At 38.2% G+C, this 26,098-nt stretch overlaps 1 protein-coding gene and 1 pseudogene across 2 annotated transcripts in view; both read right to left on the bottom strand.

Annotated features, from left to right (window-relative positions):
* The window catches only part of LOC111865579 (protein SMG5), an 89,758-nt gene that overhangs the window by 47,345 nt on the left and 16,315 nt on the right, over positions 1-26,098 (bottom strand). For both annotated transcript variants that reach the window (XM_023853735.2, XM_023853734.2), the window contains exons 5-11: positions 21,663-21,766; positions 19,929-20,151; positions 18,177-18,402; positions 15,899-16,315; positions 11,253-11,903; positions 10,007-10,173; positions 6,390-6,560 (exon numbers count right to left, since the gene is read on the bottom strand). In XM_023853735.2, the coding sequence (XP_023709503.1) occupies positions 6,390-6,560; positions 10,007-10,173; positions 11,253-11,903; positions 15,899-16,315; positions 18,177-18,402; positions 19,929-20,151; positions 21,663-21,766 (1,959 nt within the window). The remainder of the gene's footprint in view (positions 1-6,389; positions 6,561-10,006; positions 10,174-11,252; positions 11,904-15,898; positions 16,316-18,176; positions 18,403-19,928; positions 20,152-21,662; positions 21,767-26,098) is intronic.
* LOC111865581 lies at positions 23,001-23,170 on the bottom strand (annotated as a pseudogene).

Genomic DNA, 26,098 nt, shown 5'->3' on the forward strand with positions numbered 1-26,098 from the left:
CCTATGCTCAATTAATTAAGCACCACGCCATGAGGACCTATGGGGAGCGGAGGTCTAACTCCTTCATTGTTGACCTCGGCACTAGGAGGTGAGTGGCCACCACTTCAAGCCCCGGCCGCTTTATCCCAGGGGAAAGAACCTTGATACTCATTGGATCAGAGGCTGGGTGGACCTCAGAGTCCGCCTGGACACTGTGGAGTATAGTAAAATCTCCTGCACCTACTAGAAACCGAACGCCAGCCATCCTGCTAGCAGCCCGTTGCTATACCGCCGAGCTGTCCCGGTTCATGAGTGCGAAATTCTAACTGCCACACAATTTTCAAGAATTCCTAAGCATGAACAATCTATTAAATATGAGGGCGAAGTATCTTTGGTTAGAGAAATTAATGGAGATACGAGCAGGTATAGATAGCTCAGTCGGTATAGCGAAGAGGTTAAAGGCTGAAAGCCCAAATAATTGGTGTTACATTCCCAGCAAGGGCAAGAGCGTCCAGGCCGGCTCTGGGACCCAAGCAGCCTCCTGTTTCCCTAGAGGTAACGCGGCCTGGACGCGAGACTGACACTCACTTCCTTCTATTAACGAGGTTAAAAATGGTGGAACAATACCTCCACTCCCTCATGTCTTCTTAGCGTGGTGCTAAATTAAACATAAGGACAACTTCACCTTGCCTTTACGTAATTTTATTATGCATTCAAGTAATCGGAAAACCATTAACAGTTCATTTACGGGGGTGTCTTACATGGCCTTCACGATAAGAAACGAAACCTTTAAAGGTTCGCCAAGAACACATAACTCTACAAAATAGCGTAAAAAATGCACTGAGAATCATGGAAAGTAAGACCCAGTCAAAGGTTCAAGATTGGATTAGAAGCTAGGGGAAAAAGGCATAGTACTGCTATCTCTGGGCAGCCACTGGTACTGACTACATTTAATGCCAGATTCAATCGACAGAACAGGAACCTATGTCACCACATTTGATCATTACAACAACGAGTTATCAAGGTCGACGATTTTGGCGTTTTATAAATATCAAAATACATTCGTGAATTATAATGTTAAAATGCAAGTTCCCAGGCGCTATTATATTTAATTTAGTCCCTCAAAGAGCCGACTGGACACTCGGCCTGAAGTAAGGCATACCGATGTCTGTCTGTATTTCAAATGCAGATACCAACTACTTGCAAAATTAAATTCGCCAGATAGTTATTACGGCAGACCCCCACGTCAAATTTAATCTAGATCTTAGACCACTAGTTTCAAGGACAAAAGATGTGGGGGGGGGTGGGTTGAGAGATAATTCCAATTAAGCATTGTTTTATGCTTGTTGTGCAAAGAATGCATAAAGACCACAAATGATTCCATCTTAATTCAAGCTAGTCCATAAGATACCATCATAATCATCATCATCAACGGGCAACCTTGACTGAGGTTGCGTAGTGTTCTCAGACTCTCCAGGCACATGCCAGGACATTACCTTAGATTAGGTCACAACCACTTCCTTTCACATCCTTCCAAAATTCATTATTCACTAATCATATCCTTCTAAGCTTAGAAACTCAGAGTGTATTAAATAAACCAAGATTAAGTAAATACTGAATTATATCCCTATGTTCCAACTAACATGTGGCAATTACACCTAAAACAGTGTAAAGAAGCATGCAGCTGTAGTATCTGCCAAAACATCACATAACCGATCTACAATTAGAACAATTAATTATTACCAGAGTTTTCGATTTCAAACAAAACAAAAACGAAAGGGAGAAATATCTGAACACTTCAACGCTGAAATCCATGCAAGAAATAAATCTGTGATTTCATAACAACCTACTTTTTACTGGAATAATTCTTTCGCCTTTACAAAACTGAAGTCAACATTTTAATAAACAACAGGTAATAATTAAATTTAAAAGAGGCATGTTTACTACACCGGCATATCAACTTCGCTATATTAACAATACTGCATGAAAGCGAAAAGCTCAAGTCCTTTCCCACAACCACTAATTCAAAAATATAATGCTCCCTCTCACCACCCCTGAATGGTGGTAACATGCACACCAACTTGTTTTCATCAGTATCACACGTCCAGTGGAATCTGATTGTACACACAGAGCACATTTTATCCCGGTCGATACAAATGTGTGTACACTTGACAGCACTTTGCTCCCTCCTGCCCCCCTCTCTCTCCCTCTACATGCTCACCCTCATTTTCATGGTGGTGGTGGTGGGGGGGGCAAAAAAATCTATACCAGCAGACACGAGGCGAAAATGACGAGACTCAGTTCGCAGACATACACAATTATCCGCTCTGATGCTTGGCAAACTAAAACATTTCTCTCCCCTTGCTTTCTCTCATTCACTCAATTATGTTCAAATTTGTCCTGCACTTCCTTCCTAACCACTGACACCTTATTTTAATTTAACAGTTACTATTCTGGCTTGTGTCCAGTTAACATTCCTGCCATATCATGATTTCATAAATTAAACGAACCTCACAAACGATGCACAATCAGGCCGATCTGCTTAGTTTCTTATACGCTGTATATTACCAATTTTATGGACGTTTTCAAAGGCATGAATATATCCAGCAACACATAAGATGACCTTGTAATTCCCATCAAATTTCTAAAACTTCTTGCACAGCCTGTACATATTGTACTTCATAGTCTGTGGATATAACATATCTATGCAGCAAAGAACTCTTACCTTACTTTGTTTTATTTTGCACCCCACTATTTTTTACTCCCTTGATATCTGGGCCATTTAATATCATTCTTCCTCTCTCTTCTCTTCCAAGCAGTTAACTGCGTGTAACTTTCTCTCCACTGCCTCCCCCTTGCCCCCTTTCAGTTTTACTACGTGATAAAACACACCCCAGTGCATAAGTATGGCCTGTTTATATGAACTAGCTGACAGCGAGGCAGCATTGCAGGACCACTAGCCAGTCATCCCTGAGGGTGGAACATAAAGCTGTTTCTGCTTCGATTATACCGGGTGACTACCACAGTTTCTGTTAATGCCTTGCCTCCCCTCAACACCAAGAGATTGGGTTTTAGGAGGCCATAAAAGTGCAAATTGACATAAAGGGTTTCCAATCATTAAATGCGCTCACACACTCAGCTGACTACTCACTGTAACAGAATTTACAAGTAAAATGTGTTAATGTTGCGTCCTATGTATGAAGCGCCATCCAAATTTTAAACGAAATGATATGAAATGGCAGATTCAAGTTGATGGTCATTTCAACACTTTTTCACATTTATCCGCGTATTCTAGTGGACTTCATATTTCTCCCACAGACTTTATACATACAAATTGCTTGTTGTCTTAAAATTACAATTTTATAATTGTTTTATAAATATAAATGGGAATATACTATAGAGGCGCAAATGGGAATTTATATATGGCATTATCAAACCAAGAAAATGGAATTATTGGGCAACAAAATATAATAAATTTATAAGCATGAAGCAGGCAGAATGCAGAGAAAAACCTCAATCTGGACAGAAGACATCAGAGTTGACATTCAAACTAATTGCATCCAAAATACAAGTCTAGTGTTACTGTTACAGCAACAAACTTGTGGAACCTCTACTGAGCCTCAGTCACGTATTTCATTTTTTTTTTGAGCTAGTGGGTTTCCTGAAATCATAGGCAACAGGCTGTGATGGCACCCTACTTGTCAACAGAAAGATTGTTTCTCCCTTTATGAAAGCCAGAAAACTGAAAAGGATGAATGGTTTAGTCAAATTTTGGGGGATGTATGAGTTCTGATCTGACACAAGAAGAAGAAAGTGAAGACTCCACATACCACACAGGTGAGATGCACGTGTTCATAAGTAGTGCCACGGAAGTCAAAAACATATGTTATGTCCCACTACAATACCCACTTGGGAGGGGTCAACCTACAGTTTCAAATGCTGTAACCATATCCATTGGAAGAAAAAAAGGTTCTAAGGGTATGTTATTCAAGTTAGTTAGTGCCAACTTCAGTGGATAGTGTGTGTCACGTGGTCAGCGTAACGGATCCCTATGGCTGTTAATCTCGGTTTTCTAGACTGGAGCCGCTACTTCTCCATTCAAGTAGCTCAGTTATCCTCATGAGGCTGAGTGGACCCCGTTCCAACCCACTACTTCTCAGAATATGTGGTAGTGCCGGGAATCGAATCCAGGACCTCTAGATCTGTAGCCAAGAACTCTGACCATTAGACCACAGAGGCGGTCTGACATTTATTTATGTACACTTAAAAATGTCACTGTAAAGATTAAATGGATGTTTAAAAATATTATGGAAGGATACAGTACACAAAGGGGATTAAATGCTTGATTGAAGGCTTAATGACTAAACTAAAACATCTCCTGAATCTTCATTAAACAGAGAACTCCCCTTCACTTACATGTTTCATGCCTTCACAATTTTGCCTGACTCAAATTCTAAATGTTCTGAAACTACATTTCATAACCACAACAGCTGTCATGCTCATACTGTACTGCCTGACAGATGACTAATAATGGATATGATGGAAATATGTGCTCTGCTTTTAAAATGTGGCATAACACTATTTGCAAGGGTAGAATAACAGCTTATGTAGACAAGTTTTCACCTGAAAAGAACTAGCGGAACACATATTTCATAACAGAACAAAACTTATAATGACAACACTTTTCGATACCCGAAGAAAAGGATCCGAACTGAGACGTGTATCAGTATCTCTAAGAAATAATTATACAAAAAAGTATTATCCATACCAATATCACTTGAAGACAATCTCAAAGCAAGAAATCTTACTCTCAAGCAACTACTCTCAGTAATCTAGCAAACAATTTTAATTTAAATGTAAATACACTAAGAAGAGCCATGGTACGCGGTAGCGTAGTGGTAGAGGTGCTACGTTACAAGCTGGAAGGTCGCGGGTTCAAATCCAGATTAGGTCATTGGATTTTTTTCAGTTGACCTAATCCTTCCAGCTGCACTAGGCCCTGGGGTTTACTCAGCCTCTAACAGAAATGAGTACCAGGAATTAATTAAATAATTTTCTTGGGGAGTAAAGCGCGGTCAGCGCGTAAGGCTGAAAATCTTACCGCCATCTTTGAGCCGATTGTCTAGATAATGTGGGACCCTCAATGTCTCGCAACCCTATGGGCCTTCACGGCCTCGTACAGGGATAGCTTTACTTACTTTTTTTTTTACACTAAGAAGAGCCACAAAGGAATGTCTAAGTGACAATTATGGCCCATTCTAAAAGCAACGGATGACAGGAAACCGCGTAACAACTGAAAAACTAAAGGTCTGTCATTAATATCAGAACGGCCACAATCCTCATTATCATACCACAGGGGGTAGTGAGTCTGCTTCATAGATGCCAATATCTCAGAAACAGACTCTCCCAGCATCACTAAGGTGGTTAGATCATTACTGGAGGCATTTGCCTCTATATCACATGTTTAGAGGCATTACCACGGCTCATTCTCTCAACACGTCAACTTTCTTCCATAGTGCTGTATGTATGTGGCTCAAATCTGACACAGAATTTTTGCTCTTTCTCATTAAGCAACGATGAGTATCAGAGTCACTGATGAACAGTAATTTCATAGGCCTCTCCTCCACATATGAACTGTACTTGGCACATGCACTTTGCCCTGCTGGAAGATGCTGTGCATATAAATCAGTAAAAAGATAGAGAAGGAATGTACTGTCGAATCTTTGGTGAAAGAATATGCAGGACTGACTGATATTCAGCAAAGACTAAGACCACAGTTCATGGACAATACACTGTTAAGGCACAGGTATATGAGTGGTGTATTGCATTCAAGGACTACCATGACACAATCAGCAAAGTCATGTGTGTCTGTGCAGTTGCCAATTGCATTGTCAAAATGTGCATGCATCCCTGTCATAAAAAGGTAAAGTTGTCCCTGTGCTTAGCTAATTAAGCACTATGCCATGAAGGCATATGGGGGAGCAGAAGTATAGATCCACATTTTCTTGACCTCAGCACTAGCTGGAGGTGAGTGGTCAGCTTCACACCCCTGCTGCTTTCCCCCTGGGGAAGGAGCCCCCACCATACCCATTGGATAGGAGGCTGGGTGGGCCACAGAGCCAGTCTGGATGATAATGATACAGAGAAGAGAAAATTCTGACCCTACCAGGACTCGAAATCCAACCCCTCAGTCTTCCAGCCTGTAGGCAGTCACTATACCGACTGTGCTACTCTGGCTCATATCCGTGTCATAATATTAAACATAATAATTTAATATCTGATAGTGCAGGGAAGGAAGCTGACAAATTATTTTGCTATCATGCTACCAAATGTTAGTTCACATCATAATGGAACAAACATTTATCACTGATTTGCATAAAATTCAAGTAAATCAGAAATGTAACACTCACATTGGCAGCAACAGTCTCCTTAATTTTATCCTCAGACATTTCAGCTGGAGCACCATCAGTTTCACTGGTAATGCTGAAAAGCTTCTGTTTTGAGTCATAACTCACTCCTGTATCTGGGATGGAAGCGAGGAAGTGGCCAAATTCTACCAGTTTGTATACACGCAACAAGGCCTGTAACCCACAAACATATGACTGCATATTCATCTGAACTGTCAAATGTGATATCTGAAAAACAACGAACTGAGGAAAACTACCGATAATGTTATATTTTAGCGTCCTGTTACACTGATTCATGTCCATGGTTTATGCTAACCGTCTTACAGTGTATACACTTTTTCACCTTATTCTTCACTTCCACACTACATGTTTCAGCACTAATGTGCCATCCTCAGGTGTCTTTATGCACGTTAAACTATTGTACTGCATGCCACGATGTCTTCATTCTAAAATGACTAAAATCTGTATTNTACATTTGTGTATCGTGTTCTGTGTTGTGTTTTGCTCCTGTTACTGCATGCGTAACAGGAGCAATACACAACACTTTCCTCTGATACATCGGTTCACACAAGATCCTAGATGTATGTCAAAATTACATATCCCATGTGAACATGGTATTTCCTATTTAAAATAAATTAACCCAAATTAAGATTAAATAACACCCTAATAGTTTTAATTCTGGTTAATTTATTTTAATTAGGGAATATTGTATTCACACACGATATGTAATTTTGACATCAAAGCAACAATTTTAGCAAGACAACACCTGATAATGGTCGTATATGGCCGAAACATGTAGTGAGGAAGAAGGGTGACCAGATAATAAGTTGAGTTTAAGATGGAAATATGTGTGTACAAAAGATATATTAATGCAGCAAGATGCTTAAATAAAATACTATACAAACTTGAGTATTTAGTGACAGTTCTCCTACTGGTATTAAAAATACTATATGGGTTCAAGATCTGGTCTTTTCACTTAATATCAGAAGGCACCTAAATAAGTTAAACACACGTCTTCAAGAAAGCTACAAAACTACTTATATCTATGTATGATGGTACAAAAAAATGCTTCACCCAAAACTTCATTTACAGGAGCAAGATTCTGGTTATGTTGTTGGAGATCCAATAAAAATGTGTACACATAAACACTTCTGACATATAACGGAAACATTAATTCATAAGAAAAGTTACAAAATTCTTGACAAGTACTATCTTCTAGAATGTATACTTATACTTCTATATACTTGTAGTATAGTGGAATTTACTTAGAGCAAACTTCCCTTGCTTCTTGCTTGGTTTATTCTTCACCCCTGAGGATGGAGGTAGTTAAATCCTCCAAAATGTCAGGAAACTTCTACCAGGCTACATAGGGTCACATCCCAGAAAACAGCACTTTCCATAGTCAGTGCCATGAGAACCTCAAATTTAATATAAAACTTTTAGCGAACTGAAGAGTTCTGTATTCTTGGATATAGTGCTGTATAGTCCAGTGAAAATCAATCAACATTTCAGAGGAACAAATGCCACATTTTCAGGGCTGAACAGTAAGTCAGGCATGAAACAAGTATCAAGCAAACAAGTGATGTTTATGACTACACAGTATTATATCCCAGAAAGAACTCTTCATAACCACCACTTTGAGAACCCCAAATCCAACATTTTTGCTTAACTGTTTTCAGCTGATAATTTATAAGATTACACCCACGCAATATTATCCAATTATATGAAGTTGCCAATTAATGTGGAAATTTGGTTCCTCCAGCTTCAATTAACAGGATTAATTTTTGTGCAATGCTCATGACGTATTCTTCAAGCAGTATGCAGCAACAGACCACATGATATGTAATGATATGCATACAAGAAGCAAATTTTTTACATATGTAAAGAAAAAGTGAAATCGTTGAGGTTTTCCACAGGACCAGCAAAATTGTATGTATTTATTCACGGCTGAACCCTTGTATCTTGGCCACATGTCTATCCTGTATCGTGACCATCCTCCTGCAGATTACACTTATTTTAACCATTGTGTCTTAACCACTGTCCTGGAATGACTTGTAATTTCTTTTTTGGCACCAGATCACAAGCCTACAAAGAAAATTTCCTGAACTCACTTCTTTATGTTTGCCTACTAAAACCTTTTCTCCTTTCTGTTTTGCAATATGTACTATACAATGGACAACGAAAGTTTTTACAACCAGGCAGTCTACTCTCAGAAAATTTCCGTGAGACTTTAGTTAATGTGGTAAAATTCATACCACCAATGTACAGTTTCTTTTCCTTCTTCACTTGCTAAGCACCTGTCTTGTGATCAGAAGTGGAACTCTTTTCTTTCCTCCTCCAGTTAAGGCAAAATTTTTTTAATGAAATAACCTGTCACAACCCATTATTCTGTGGACATCACATCACATCTGTAGTGTTCAAAGTGCATAGTGAAGTTCAACAAAAAGCATGCAAAATGTATGCAAAACTAATTACTTAAATTAACTAGGTTTTAAATTAAAGTAATAAATTCAACTGGTGAAGTATCTATCAGCAAACAATTGCTCATCACTATGGCATGGATATTTGCTTAGAACAAGGGACTAGTATACTGGTTAAGTCACATGTCACAAATTCATATATCATAATCTCTGCATTACAATAATTCACTAAACAATAATTTGTCGAAATTTACTATTCTGCATATTTCAACAATACTTATCTTGTGTAGCATTATCATTTTGATCTTAAATAAGAACGCCTGAATCATGTTTATTTTAAATGTACAAACTTCATTTTGAATTGTTTCACAACACACAACGCGTAAGAAACATCCGACCATAAGCCTACACAACATCAAGTTGACATTTCCCATCATCGGGACGAATCAACAAGAAGAAGCCGAACATTTTACTTTAGATGTTTTAAACTTTTAAATATTTTAACATTGACGGCTCAATTTGAGGGCAATTTTCAGATGGAATGCAAGAGTTGTACGTGCATTCAATGCTACTAGAAAGTGTTGTGCTTTTACACTTCGACACCTGTAACGCAGCTTACATACTGTGTACATTAAACAACGCCAGTGTTGTCGTGTGTTTATAATACGTGCCTCTGATGATGGTTTCTCTTGAACCGAAACATGTAAGGCAAGTGAGATAAATAAGTGACCTAAAAACATTGTTACACTCGACGGATTTTTCACTGACAATTTGTGGTACAAACTTCATTTTGCAATGTAATATGTTAGGGATGAAAATGCTGTACTGGGAATTTTAATGCTATTTTCTGTAAGCTGGCTGCACTAGAATACAATCACATGTGGCCAACATCCTCGGGTTTCACTGTATTATACAATTTGTAATATTTTCTGGACCTTCCATACAAATTACAAATAGTTCTATACTCCCCTGACTGCTAGGCTGGATCTGCTACAACAATCTTAATTTTAGTTTCAACCTAGATACACTTGTTCATATAATCTATTGTATTTTACATGAACTAATAAATTGGCTAAAAAAATAAAAACAGAACTGCAACACAAGCATTTACAGTTCAGACTTTCTGCCTCTAATCATAACCTCTATTCACACATCACATTGTGATAGCTTCAGAAAATCTCGATACATTGTAACACTTACTTCTTCTTTTGTATTCAGACAGTGATGGCGCAGGTATTCCCAATCCATAGCATCATGGCTATTCTTTAACACTGGCAGACCTTTCAACATCACATCCTCTGGCAAGGGAACTCTCCTGAATACATCCTTAATATTTTTCAACTTCAGAAACTGGCCAACACCTGATCCTGCAATTAATTAACTTAATTTCAGGTAACTGTAAAATGTATTTTGTAACATACACTTAAGGTAGAAAAATAAGTCAGTTGTTAAAAATGAGGAAGCTGAGAAATTTTTAATACTGACCATTTTCTTTTCTCATCAGGAATACAAAAGCGGCCCTAATACACATAATTCAAACAAAATACACTAATGAAAATAAGCTGAGTTTATCAGCACTACATTGCTATTGTGTGATGTAATGTAGTTAATTTCTTCTGGATGATAAAAAAATTTATAGCCCAGTGCAGGCTTGAACTTAGCTTTAAATGAGGTGAAATTCAAACCAGACCCAAAGCTCTGAATTTAGTTTTGTCTACGGAACTTAAAAAAAGGGTTGTCACCATGAGAAACACGCCAATAATTCGTTTTCTTTTTCTACAGTTTTATCACCCTTCCCATCAACTGGTGCAATAATAGATTCTTTCCTCTGATCAGGCAATATTTCCTTATTCCAAAGAGAATTAATTAGATTATGGATCTTAGAACATAATATTTCACCTCCTGCTTGAATCGGTTCTGCATGAATCTGATCAAGATAGATGAATTAAAAGACAATATTCTTGTGTAATTCTGTTGTCTTGCATAGCTGTTGTACATATGCGCTGCAAGAGGGGTTTTTTAATAATACTCAGTAATCTTTTCAGGTAACATTATAACATGGATGTTTAAATTGTCTCTCAAGGTTAATTATAAATGGACATTCCAGTTCTTACTAAATGGCCAGCAAAACAAGGTCTGTGTTTTGGTATGTATATTTTGCTCCTCTACCTCAGATGATCAACACATCTGCATAGCAAGCAAGTTGTCTGAAGCAATAACGCTTCTGACACATTTAATAGGCACCCATTTCAAATCTAGGCTGGTACAGTCCCTCCAGGCAAATGCCAGGATCATACCTCAATCATGCCATGATCACTATTTTCCAAATCCTTTCCAAGTAATCACTCACAAGTCACTGTACAACTCAATACTATACAGTCTGAGATAATGACAGTAAATAAACCATATATAAATAAAATTAATTTGTACAATTATGTTAACATACCTTTCTCAAATGCATCTGCATTCACATTGATGAGGTTCAACAGCACTATAAATCTGGACAGAAGAGTGCATGAGCTACGTCCACAAGCTTTTATTATGTCACTATCTCCATGAAGCCAGTCAGCACATATTTTGACTGCGACCAGCAGCCCCTCTTCAGTAACCAACTCAATCACATCTGCTGGATCCAGCATCTGACCATTCTTCATTCTGCTTTTATCTATGTTTCTGTCTTCAGTGTTGATTTCTTTACCTGTTACAACTTCCAAATTATTTGAACTGTTACTACTAATCACCAAACCATCAGAACAACTGCCTTCATCCTCACCCAAGCCATTGATATTAGTGGGTGGACTGGTGATGGTTTCTCTCAACATGTCAGCTTTCTTCACAGATTTCAAGCCATTGCATTTATTTGATTCATCTTTGGCAACACTGCCACACATTTTGCCATTGGTTACAGTGATTTCAGTGAATATGGGGCTATCAGAATTTCTATGCAGTTCTTTTGAAATCTCACCCTCCTCATTATCTTCTTCATCATCTTCCTCATCATCATCGGAGCTCAAATCCAAGCCTGGTTCTTTACTCTCATTTATATCTGACTCCCCATCATCTGAACTTGAGGTGCCATCACCATATGGGTAATCGCCTGTGAAATTAAAAACATTGTAAAAAAGTTGATAAAACATGTAAAATAAACACAATGTTCAATATAAAAAATTTAATTAACTAAAATAAATAACAAGATTAAAGCAAATTACTATCCACTTAGCACAAAAATACATAAAGAATTTGTCTGAAATATGAAAACAGCAAAAGACATCACACAAATAAGAATAAACACACAACACCATTAACTGTGCACCTGGCATTGTCCAGTACAAACACACTGTTTGATCTGATTTTATATTAATTTCACTCACAGGCTTCTGTAAAGCATAAAAGGGGATTTCGAACAGCTCAGTAATTACTGACTGCTCAAGACCCTGCTTAAATGACTCAGTGGAGCCAATGGAACATGGGACAGACCATTAAAACGTTCACTGCCACCTTAACTAAATGCATAACCTTATACATCATTGATGGTTGTGGTGCAAGGGCCATATTATTGTGGCCCACCCCTCATACATTCATTCATTTGAATGCATAACCTTCCTCCAAAGCCAATTTCTTTTTTTTTTTTTCTTTCTTTTAGAGGTTTATGTCATACATAATGCACCAGACAGTAACTATGATAAGGGACTTCAGGGATGTGGCACTGTGCACTCTGACAGATAATATTCACAATCATGATAACCTCAAATATAACATCACACAATAGTTCTAGCATTACATTTTAATCTTTATCAAAGGAACCTTCAAAATGGTTGAACAAATACACGTTCTTCAGAGTCACTGGCACTGACAGATGAGTCATATTCTATGCCGGTAACAATATGCATGATATAACAATTTCTAATCATAATTAACTGATTATGAAAAAATAAAGAAGAGATTCCTTCCACTACCACTCCCATTGCCCTGAAAATCCTAGGCTGTGTTTGGAACTATGTTTCTGGACAGTTTCATCAATGAAAGTTTTTTAAACTGAATTTTGCAGTGATAATTTGAAGGTAATTTCTATTCTGATCCAAGGTAAAGTTCTCCCTGTGCTTAAGTAATTAAGCACTATGCCATGAAGGCATATGAGGGAGTGAATGTACAGACCCATGTTTTCTTGACCTTGGCACTATTTGGAGGTGAGCGGTCAGCTTCATGCCCTGCCCTGAAGATGGAGGCCATATGCTCCTCAAAAATGCCTGTGGACTTCTATCAAACTGAATGGCATTACAACTGTCAGATTTTGTTTTTGTTTCTCTTTGTAAAAATACATGTTTTGGCATTATACATTACCATGGGTTTAAAATATACTTTGTAGATTGCTGTTTTGCTATATTTCTGTTCCATAATATTCCTTTCATAATGCTATTAAGTGTCTTGTTACAAGCAACCCTCCTTTAAAATAGTGTGATGTAGGTGGCGCAACAGGAAGTAGGGGTCACGTGAACTCTGCGTTTCCATGAGTGACGTCACATTCTCCACTCCTATCATTACGCAACGCTCGGTAAACACCCCTCCCTGCTAGGCTGTGACATCATGCAACAGGGGAGCCCATACAGTGACTGCTGCTAGGCAACTGGTAAACACGACGTTACGCAACATTGGTACCTATCACGTAATTGTTTTCTGTGTTGTCCGTGCCGAGCTTAAATAAGGAGCAGCAAACACTATTCAGTAGTGAGTGAGAAGTGAGTTACTAGAGAGAGAGTAACCAGTCAGTTGCAATCTAGCATTCGCCGAGCGAATGGAAATGACTACAGGAGAAGTATCTGTGATACTGCAGATGGCAGTAATTGGAAAATTGTAAACTGTATAATTTGTGAGAGCGAGTGTTCAATAAATTCACTATATCCAGAACAGCACGAAGTTATCTGTTGCATGACATACACCTAACACGTGACAATATATTAAAATTACGTACATCACCATTAGTTTCAATCTAAACAGAATCAACATATTGTAATGTTAATCCTGCTTTGGAGCAGTACTTCAGTTCATAACAGACTGCTTTGCCAATGGAAGTCTATGTGTGGACTAATGGACTGGACAGCCACTGCCAGTGTTGAGGCTGTGGGAAACTCTTTCAGTCCACCCATATCAACTGCTCTTCATTGTGAAAATATTCTGGAATTAAACAATTAACTTCTCCAACTTACATGCTTCTCCTGTGTTCAGGGTTCAGCCTTATGCCAGACATCACCTTTTGCAGGTGTTCAATGAGCTACTGAGTCCCTGGAATTTGAGGTTCCAAAACATCATCGGGCACTGCCCACATAACATGTTCACAGCAGACCATGGTGACACATCTGGCCAACACCTGGTCTCAACTGCTCAAGTTGATGGCAGCAACTTGACTACAACGTGGAGTCACTAAACTTCAGTGCTTCACTATGACAGCACCAGGTCCTGTGTTCTTACCACCTACATTTCTAATCTGGGCTTCAACAGCTGCCAGCTGCATCTCTAACTCCTATTGTGCAACTCTCAAGTTGCAGCAATTTGCCACAATGTCAAGTCAACTCTGTGTCCCCTGCAGCTCATTACTGACCTCATGAAAAGTTAAGGCCTGTTGCTGAACCACCACCATGGTGCCCTAAATTGTCTATCTAGGAGGTCTGTTACTGCTCCCTCAAATTCACTCTGGGCAGTCTTTATGTCACTTATTTCACTTTTAAATTCTTTTTGGCAGGCTGGCAGTTGGTTTTGGCCAGCCACAAGCTGGTCTTGGTTGGCACTTATCTCACTTCTTCTTTACAAGCTGCAAGTTTCGCTGACACATCATTCTTTGTTAGTGCTTATCTTATTTTTCTACTTCAGAACTTTCTGGATACAGGATCCATCTTCAATTTGACTTTTAACATCAGATGTAATGTTCATCCTTTTATGGAACAGTATTTCAGTTTATCGCTTATGGTCTTGACATCAGTTTGTTTTAGTTCACTACTATGTCACAGGACACCACTACACTGCCTACTTGCAATCCATCTTATTGTTACCAGCTCAGGACTCACTGCTTACTTTTTGTGGCACTGTTTTACCACACATGAATGTTGCATGCAATTTCTATGTGCAGACTCAACTCAAAACTGCCACTTCTCACTGTCTCAACAACACTTCATTCTGGTGCAATATATTCCTGACCCTAGATGAAACACCTCAGCCAGCTTTAGCTTCCAGAACCATCCAGAAAGGGGGAAGTCATGGCTTTGCTCAGAAGAGCTGTGTACACAATACTCCCAAACCCCCTCACTCATGTGACAACATTAAATATAATACAGCCATAATACATGCGCATACATTTTAGTGATCATGTTGTTAAAAGAATATTTATGATATGGTGATGATGTATTAGGATCAAAACATGCAACCACATGTCTGTATAATAACAGAATCAGTGTTGTACTGATAGTATATTACTCAGGAAACCTGATTACTTGAATACATAACATAGCTGCTTCAACTTAGAATTACCAGACTTTCTGGCCGAAGCCAATGTAGTGGTAAAATTTCTAAGCAACCATAATGCTGGGGCATCCTGTCACTCGTGCATTAATAAATCAATAAACAATGCAGCTGCTCTGATTACTGAAACTACTGCAACTATCCTTCACCACGTACAATCGGTGGTGATGATTTTTCTAATGTCACTTAAGAAAATTCTAATGTGGTTCACACCTGAAAGCCAAAATTCAACCATAGCCATGAAGGAATTACTCAAAAGTTTGTTCAACTTTTATGACAGTAGATCCCTATCTTCTGAGATATAACACTGTATAGTCCATTAAAATTCAAGGATGTTTCAGAGGAATGTGTAGCCTCCACCTTCAAAGATGAAAAATAAGGCAAGCACAGCTCTGCTTGCTACCTCGTTCATGCTGGTTTCTTGCTTGAATTATTCTATGATGCCAAAGATGGCAACAACATATTCCTCTGAAACGTCTGTTGACTTTCAACAGACTATATGAACAGAACTCCTCATAACCACCACAGTTAGAACCTCAAATTCCCTGGCAGTATGTTTTCATAATACAAACCAAACATTACCATCACTTAGATCAGAATCCTCAGAACTGTTCAGTCGCCTTCTCCTCCTACGCCTGCGTTTCCTTAGCCTTTGCAATAGTTTAGATTTCTTCTTCTTGATAACAGCTTTGGCTTCTTGACTGTCATTCTCATCTGCACATCCATTTACCAAAGGCACTGCACTTTCACCAGTGCAGGACTGATCTGAAGGTTGCTGACTGATGTTTATTCCATCATGAGGTATCTTAATATTACCGTCTCTAGCAGAGAAGTCAGTTAAGTTTAGCTCAAGTGAAGAGGAGGCAATGGTAGTAGGCGAAGGTAAAGACTGAAATGATATGTTGAAAACTGAATCTTGAATGTGATGGATTACTTGCTGGACCAGCTGAGAAAACATCGCTAATGTGAAGGCAACCACAGCGGATACCTGCTGTGAACCTGCAAAAAGGAACGATATTATTGCACCTACAACTAAATCATCATGAAACATGTTTCTTGTTTAACCCCAAGATAAAACCTGTAATCTTCATGCTCAGAGAGCACATAAAATTATTAATACTTCTCAATCTTCCATCTTTCTGCATATTTCATATATTCTTTTCCTAACTGCCATGAGAAATCTACTAAATAAGGTCTAAAATTGTGTGACAATGGTACATAAATTTAAATATTATGTTACTGGACCTTATCCATCATCCTGTTTTCATATAAAACACTGTCTACCACTATCGACTGAGCCAAACTGAGTATGTTCTACCTGAAGGTGGAGACAGAATCCAGTCTCTGAAACAGTGTGTTTTTAAAAAAAACAGGACAGTGTTTTAGATAAAAATAGGGCAATGGATAATGTTCAGAAACATAATATTTGTATTGGGGAAATCTACTGTTATAATTAAATTAAAGAAGAAGAAAAAATTACTTAAAATTTCCAAATGCATGTTTAAAAATACAAATTAACTGGAAATATCAGTTTGACACTATCACCCTCCTTAGTAATTCTATAAGAAATTCATAGCTTTCATTCTTATTTATTCCTATTTCATAACACATCCTTGACACAGCTGACAACATAGCACTAATGATTCCACCGACAGCATGAGCATAACGTCTGGCTCCTGTACACAAAGTTGTATGCCTCTCTCAATTCAAAATACTCAAAAACCTCCTTTCAGAATTATCTACAGACAATGTCTTTCCCCTCAAATACAGATTATCTTCTTATGTCTTTCAAGCACACAGATGTAAGAAGCAACTAATAATTTTGAAGCAGGGCTCTTGTAAGTCTACCTTCTCTTTACATCATAGCACTTCATGCCTTCTGTTTTTCCTCCTCTCTGCTGAATTATTATGTATGAAGTCAAAGTAATTTAAATGTGACATAAAAACTTTGCTAATATACAGTGCATCCAGGATGTCACTTTGGGGTACAACAAGGATGTATTTCCCTAACAATTATACACAAAGAATAAAGAAACACTCAAATGAAAACTAACTCAAAAAGTCTGAGGCAGTTGCAAAGTAATGTGTTGCTGTGTTAAATATTAACGTGAGGTGGAGCCCAGTTTTAACAAAGTTATAGAACAATTTTTCTTTGCTGAGGCCACATTCATTGGGAACACTTCATATGATGGAGAAACCGCGTTTCTGCCGTTGGTAAAAGACAAAGCTGAAGTTTTTTTCAGCACGATCAAGCATTGTCTTTTTACAACAGAACTGTCCATAGTGACTGAAACTAAATGTTTCCTGGACACAGGATGCGGACAGAAAGCCCAACCACTCTGACTCTCAAAGCACCAAATTTTTCTCCCCATAAGTTTTTCTTGCAGGGTTATGTCAACATTGACATGCATGGGTGTACTGGGAAGGTGACCAACTTGGATGAACTAGAGATGCTGAGGTGTATGGGTTAAAATAAGTTACCAGCTACACATCTGTCATGCCACACAAGAACTGCACTTGGAAATTTACCGACAGAGACTTAAGATAATATTGCCTCCTGAAACCTAAACATAACTTTCTGGACACTTGTATAATACAAGTAGAATTTTCTGTCTCCCAACCTGAACCTTTTCCATTTTAAATAATCAACAAATATAAGATGGCTGCCTATAGCATCAGACACAATATGAATAGCAATTACATACAGGTGCAACACAAACTGGATTTCCTAACAATAATATGTTTTGGCATTGTTATAAAACAAACTTTCTCGCCTGTCTTCATAGGATCTTAAAACTGACATTTTGTATGTAGTTTCATCCAATAGATAAAAAAACTGACACAATAAAACCAAACTTACCACTAGTCTGCAACTTCGTCATACACAAGAGTGACATGACAATCATCTTGAAGACAAGATCCTCTCTGAGGTATTCTGGTCTATCTTGAATCTCCTCACTTCCTTGGAAGATTGACAGTTGTTCCAGGTCCAGCTGTCCTGCTTTCATCTCACAGTCATCACCATTTGGGAATGGCTTTGTGTACGTTAAGCAATGCTGCAGATCTAATAGCATTTGATGGCACACCTACAAATGTTTATTATAAAATATAAGACCTACACACATTGAAAAATAACAGATACAACATACACACAAACAAACTCTATCATTACAAAATGCATAGTTTTTAAATTAAGTTTTAAAAAGTATTATTTTGATCTGGGCTTTTATTTTAAAGCTCCAATATTAAATTTCAACAAAACAGGTAATCTATAGCAAAACCATTTATATTACCCAAATTCTGAATTTCACTTCCACTGGTATTCCAAGTTATCACACAGATCAAAATGAAGTTTTGTCAATAAATTCATTAAGGGCCAATAATATTAAAACTCCTTAATTTTTTTCTCAGAACTGACTCCTTATGTTTATAATTGGATCATGAAAACAGATGCTTTTCTTTGAATTTAAACTCAGCTAAAACTTTATAGACATGACCTGCTGTTTAAAGGTCTAATGAATAATACAAGTCATTTTGACAGAACTTAATACATGACACTTGTATTATAAAACTGACTTCCAAAATAAAAGCAACCCACAACATGATACTATAACTATGTTAAACAAACACTAAACAAGGACTTCTTCTAAACATTTCATTACCACAAATCTCAACCTGTGGATGCTGTGTAGTAAGGGTGGACCTATTCTACCTAATATACGATGCTGTAACTTTGAACAATTCTGCAGTAAAAGGAGAGATACAAGAAAGTAATTTCTTCCATGCATATTGAATTTTATGATAACAAGTAATATGACATGATCATCTCACAGCTTCCTGAAAATCAGATTCAGCCATTCTGGTGGAAAAGTTGGAGGCTCGACATCTAGCCACATCACAGGGATTGGATGGCTATTGCAAGGTGGCTAATATACAGTCTAGCACATTACAAACAACTTACCCAGTTTACAGATGATTATGGAAATGCTTTCTGTTGTTATACGTGAATTTCTGGCACCTCCATAAAAAGCTTCCAGTACTGTGTTGAAGTTCTTTTTCAAAAACAGAGTAAATTTGAAACTCTAATCTCATGTGCAATATATCTGTGGAAGTTTTGAAGACAATGCTCAAGTCTTGCACTAAGTTGTAATTTTCCTGCTCTAATGTGGGTAAGTTTTATTTGTAATATCTTAGGCTACAGGTCTGTCAATTTCACCAGAAGTCCAAATCTCCATGGTTTGACTAGATGGGAGGAACATCCAGTTCTTCTGCTCAATGATTTTCAGCAAGCCTTAAGATAACTGCACTGTTTATTTAGATGTGCAAAAATGAAATATTTCTTTATATCAACATTCTGATAACTCTGTGAATACAGAATAATCTGCAGCCTTCCAACATATTTTTCTTCAGTAAAACTAGTAGTATTAAGCTCCTTTACTAATTCTACTGCAGCAAACTCTCAATTACCCACTGTGATAAAGAAGAGTAGTAGTAGAGATAAGTAACAACACATAATCCAAAAATTTGGAAATCCATATTATCCACACTATGAGCAATCCCCAAAATCACTCAGTGGTCTCTAAAAGGGCATTTCCTTAATAAGTAATCTTACTTGATGACTCTCGATCAGCGACGTTTTATCAAAGAACCAAATATCAATAAGTAACAGGAATCTTGCAAACAGTCTGTGAATATGCTCGGCATGATGAATTGATAAGGTGTCTTCAACTTGATCGTTCTGACTCTTGCAGTGCTCTTCCAACCACTGCGTATTTTTTTCCAGCAGCCTCCGTAAATTACCTTCTGCACCTTCAAAAGGCTGTCTGCATGTCAAACTGAAAAGACCAGAAATATTATTCAAAATGAATGCTGAACCATCTACGAAGGTTATTTAGAAAAATAAAGATACAAAGTCCAGAAAATATCTGTAAAGCATTTCTTTTTGGATTCATTTGTAGCACCTTTACAACACACCTTTATTTATTTTCCAACACAGTAACCATAGATCGCAATGCACTCAGTGAGCCTGGGAACAAGTTTCTTTATTCTAGCGTCATAGAAATCTCCCTCCTGCTCTATTAGCCACGTCATCACCACATCTTGAACATCATTATCTGGAAAAGTCTTTCAGCCAGACTTTCCTTCAATTTAGAAAACAAGTGATAGTCGCTTGGTGCAAGGTCTGGGCTGTGTGGTGGATGGGCCAATACTTCCCTTGATGGACTTCAACAACTCCTGTGTGGCATGAGCAGCGTGTGGATGGGTGTTATCGTGCAGTAAGCAGACTCCTCATGTCAGCATTCCACTCTGCTTGTTTTGAATAGCCCGATGCAGTTTCTTCAGCATCTCACAGTAAGCAGCAGCACTGATGGTGTCTCCTTGAGATAAGAAACTGACGAGAAGTGGCCCCTTCCTGCCCCAGAAGATGGTTGCCATGATTTTTCAGTTTGATGGTAAGGTTTTGAATTTTTTTCATTCTGGTGTGTGTGTGTGTGTGTGGTGCCACTGCACTGATTGTCACTTATTCTCAGGTGTGTGATGAGATACCCAAGTTTCATCTCCCATCAGAATACAGTCCAGAAAGTCGTCACCTCGATCCTCACAATGCGTGAGGAATGCCTGCACTGCAGCCACTTAGTTTTCCTTGTGATCATCTGCCAACATTTTTGGCACCCAATGCATGCACAGTTCCCGATAGCCTAATCTTTTTGTAACAATTTCATGGAGAATAGTTCTTGACACTTCTGGACATTGTTGTTGAAGTTCACTGATAGTTAAATGTCTGTCAGCATGAAAGTTTTCATCAATTTTTTGGATGATTTCATAGTGACAACGGATGGCCTTCCACTCCTTATTTCACCATAAACATCGCTTCTTCCCACTTCAAATTCATGACACCGCTTTGCTACGTTTTGCCTGTTCATAACATCTTCGCTGTAAACACAAATAAGTTGGCGACGATTTTCAGCAGCAGTTTCTCCTTTTGCGTGAAGAAATCAAATTACTGCACGAACCTCACATTTGGCGGGATTTTGGATTGACGCAGCCAATTTAAACACACAAAATGAGACAATGTTGCTGTGACTGTGGCTGGAGAACTCTGCCCTGTCATACAGTTCCTATCTCACATCGAGGCACTGTGATTTCTGGGGGGGAGGATTCCCTTGCATTTTTACTGGACTTGTATCTTTACTTTCCAAATATCCCTCGCATAATCTGCTTCCAAGCAAAACTTCTACCACAAAAGGTGAATCATGCAACAGTAAAGACCTGCATGTAATTCTGCACACATCTTCCTCCATAAGACAGAATCAGCGTTTTAAAGAAGTGTCTAGTGAATTCTTACCATCGCATATAGTGGTATGCTGCATCCAAACCATAATTGGACGTCCCTGATAGTGTCCCAAGTTGGTTGTGAGGCATCCCAATATCTACATTCATATTCAGTGCCTGAAAACATATCATCAGTTAGTTAAACCTCACTGCCCTATGTATCAGTTAGTAGCACACAAAGTTAGCAAAAGTGAAACTGGCTATCGAATGTACATCACGTGACAGGGTTTGGACATGGTTCGGATTGATAATTAGATTTATAAGACACTGAACCATATTGTAACGTGTTTGCAGTCCAGAAGAGTCACTGCTATGGAAACGCTAGAATAGACCATTACAGAGGAGACAACAATTGCTCCATTGTAGTTCTAACAGGAGTCTCCATGGTTATAACAAAGGGTTCATTGCCTAACAGCGGCCAAGGTTATAAAAGCCCAGTTTCGACGAGAAGTCTTCAGTCTCAGAAGAGCCAGCTAAGAAGCCAGCCGTCATCAAGCCTCCGGAGAAGAGAGTCTCGGATCAGCCTTCGGAGAAGAGAGTCCAGTGTCTCGCCGAATACTGTAAGCAGTGATTGTAACACTGCAAGTGCAAATGATTGTAAAGAGTGTGTAAGGCGAGCGATAAGAATAAACTCGCTATATCAAAGAACGGCGTGAACTTATTTGTAGCGTGACACACGAAACACGCTACAATATTATTTACAAAAAATTACACTGAATACAAGTACATACTATCATTTCATAATCTGTTACATCATTCTTGTTTGTTGGCTTTGTTGTCACAAACACACTGCTGGGCTCTGGGTTCTGACAACAGGAAGGAAGAGCTTGCCAGCTCTCTGTATATAGCTTCATTGCAGCCTGATTAAAAAACGCTACCCCTAACCTTTCCTCTCAGTTGTGTTTGTACCTAGCTGTCAGGAATTGGCCATGGTGCACGCATGTGGCTGTCAGTGATTGGTGCTCAATGATGTCTAGCAATGGACATCTCTGTGATATTTGCCCTGAATCCAAGTGTCTGACTTCTAGGCATCATGTTAACAGTATGACAAACAAAAGACAAAATGGAATTATGAAATGATTAGTGAAATGTCAAATTAACTTAAAGAACTAAGTCATTTTCTGTACATTTTCTTAGTAATTAAAATCTGTCAGAGAAAAACTAACATGTTTTAGGAAAACAAAATACATGCTCTGATGAATACGATCATTTGCTAGGCAACGGCTAGGTAAACACTGCCTAAAAATCAGAATAATAGCAGAAGCGAATATGATCATATGCTAGACAATGGCTACGTAAACAGTCATTCCCGCTGCAACAAATATTAACAAAGGCATTTCTGCGACAATAACTAGACTAACAGAGGACAATAATTATTATACATGGTGTTCTCTATGCAAGCCATGTGGAAGTTATAATACAAGGCAGTGGATTCGTGAATTCAAGGTATAAGTTTTCATCTAGAAATAATCGCACCGCAAATAAACCTCACTGGTTACAATATTGCCACTGTGCAAAGATAAGAAGCGTAAGTTAGGCATGATCTGCTCTGTAAAGCTTTTATTGACAGAGGACTTGTGTGTAGTGCAAAAGGAAGAATTTTTAATAACATGTAATATGTACAAAATATACATTTGATGAAAAGCCAAGTATATTCATTAGGAACAAACCCATCTTCTTGTCAGAGAGGATCTTACATAAGGACTATTATCACAAAAGTTCAGTTGGAAAAAAGAAAGTCTCTGGTCATGGTCCTCAAAGGGCCTGGCTCCAAGATGAACTGACTGGTGGTAAACTGCCAGTAGTAAAGTAACTTTAACTTTGACTTGAATTCAAGGAGGAGGAGGAGAGATAAGTCAGTGATTAGTGAGGCACTTCCTCTTCACAGAGGTTCTTCACACAACATTTGCAAGGAGTTCAACATTCAAGCTGTTATAATCAACTGTAATTGTAAAGAAGTGCCAATAAACTCAATCATCAAATCTAGGAAAGAAAAAAAACTCCATGGCTTTTAGTCCACAAGCAAATTATATGGACCGAGCAACTTCCACTTGTTGGCAAAGTTAGTGCCAACTTTTGCTGACAGAGGGTGTCATGTGGTCAGCACAATGGATTCCCATGCCCCTTAATTTCGGTTTTCTACAATGGAGCCGCTATATCCTTCAAACAGCTCCTCAATTATCCTCACGTGGCTGAATGGACCCCTTTCAAGACTGACTACTTCTCAGAAAATCTGACAGCGCCGAGAATCGAACCCGGGACCTCTGGATCTGTAGCCAGGAACTCTGACAACTAGATCACAGAGGCAGCCCATAAAATCTAGAACCCATTGTTATTAGTCATGCAGACGCCTTATACATGACAATACATACTTCATCATCATTCAATACAGAATTTAATGTTACAATGAATGAATGAATCAGTCAATCAATCAGTCAATCAACAATGAATGAATGAATGAATCAATCAATCAATCAATCAGTCAATCAATAATCACTCAATCGATCAATGCTGTCATATTCTCCTTATATATCCTATTAGCAAATTACATAGAACAGCATGCAATGAGCCTAGTATGTGGAATCAGCATTTAGTATTCCCTGAGTCAAGATTTTCCTTCAAAATATATTTAGTTTCTCAAAAGAACACATTTCACATTTAGATCTTTATAGAATTTTTACCCTGCAGGAGGCCAGGGCAGCCCAAAGACTGACAAATAGGAAACAGATATCCTTACAAAAACAATTTCTTCCACCCAGGAGTTACAACAAATTTAAAATAATACACTGAATCTCGATTAGGACCCTATCTTTGTGGGCCACAGCACAAAGAGGTCATCAATTTGACACTAGGGACCAACAAAATAGGGAACCTCGCAAATAACTGATATGTATGTAACAAGCGTTCTCTATAAGATAATAGGCATATATGCTTTCAAGTAGGTAATACAGCAAAAGTGAAAGTCGCTGTTAAAGATACCCAGAGAACTGGCTTAGGGTCATATAAAGATGACCTGAAGGTAAATTCTGAGACTACTGCAAAATATTCCCTCACTACAAGATGCAGATCTGGCTGTTGACCAACTGCAACAAGCCATCACGTCACCCTATCACCAAACACTCTGGCCAGGATCACTGTCACCAAGGTGTGTGCCTTGGTGGAATTAGGAGTTTAGCAGGCTCAGGATCAAAACAAGAAGCTTACATAATATAGCCAAGAGGACACACACTGGGACACCCACCAAAAGTCCTCCACCAGTTATAACAAAGAAACTGGGAGAGCCAAAAAGGTTCTCATGAATGAGGTAATGCTAGAGGAAATCTGTTGTACCAGGCAGTGGCAGACTTGTGAAGATCACGGAAAGACAGGCAACTAACAGGATAGACACCATTAAGGTATCTGATGGTCAACAGACTCAGGCTGAAAAGGAAACTTTGAAAAAACTGTCTGCTGTCCACTTTCCAGATTCAAGGATAACTGACAATTCATCAGCTATGCAGGGACAGCAGAATTGAACATGCACAGGTGAAAAATGAATGAGGGTGACTAGAATATGACCATGAATGTATTCAATTCAAAATTAGATGGGCTACAGGTAATTCTGAACTATTTAACCTTTAAATGCTGGACTTTTGAAATGGTAGTAAGCTTTAGCTGGTCGGAGTTTATTTAAATGCCCACTGCTGGTGCGTGTTTAAATGCCCATTGTTACTCTGTGTTTAAATGTCTGTTCCTGTTAGGGCGCTTAAACAATTTTAAGCATCGTGTTTAAAATTGCTGTATCTAACATAATTTTATGATAAATGGATCGAATTAACTTTGTTTGTATCAGCAAAGAACATAGTGTTGCATATTATAACGGACGATTTGAAAATTTTTATACAAACAATTATACTCTTTTTTTCAATTTTTTCTTTTAATTTTGATACGCACTGTAAAATTTTTTCCATGTTCTTCACAGAGTTGTTCTGCTTTATAAATTCATTTCTGTTGGAAACACTTGACAAATTGTAGCAGACCCTGGTGTCATAAAACAGATGGAAGCAATAAAATCATTTGGTTCTCTGCTGGGAAACTTTACATCTTGTTACACCCTTCAGATTTTCGAATCTTTTGTCTAAAGGACAGAAGAATGAAAGAATGGCTATTCAAGAAAAAGAGCTAGAGGGGTTCCTTCTTCAGGGCTAAGACCTTCCGTTATAGCTGCAAGAGATTATTGCCCTTTCTATGGTCATGAACAGACAGTTGTATCAAGTCTTAGATACAGAGTGTGATCTGTTTTCTGTGCGTTCATAGTGACATCGAATTCTACCGTTGCATTTCAGCCTATATATACATCAAGCAGATAACAACAAAAAAAAGGTATGTACATCGAATTTAATTATATATTTTTAACACAGTAATCTGCAGAATCTGCAATAAAAGTACTGGCTCGCGGGGGAGTTTTGG

Source organism: Cryptotermes secundus, unplaced genomic scaffold, assembly GCF_002891405.2.
Source record: "Cryptotermes secundus unplaced genomic scaffold, Csec_1.0 scaffold1019, whole genome shotgun sequence".
Lineage (NCBI taxonomy): Eukaryota > Metazoa > Arthropoda > Insecta > Blattodea > Kalotermitidae > Cryptotermes > Cryptotermes secundus.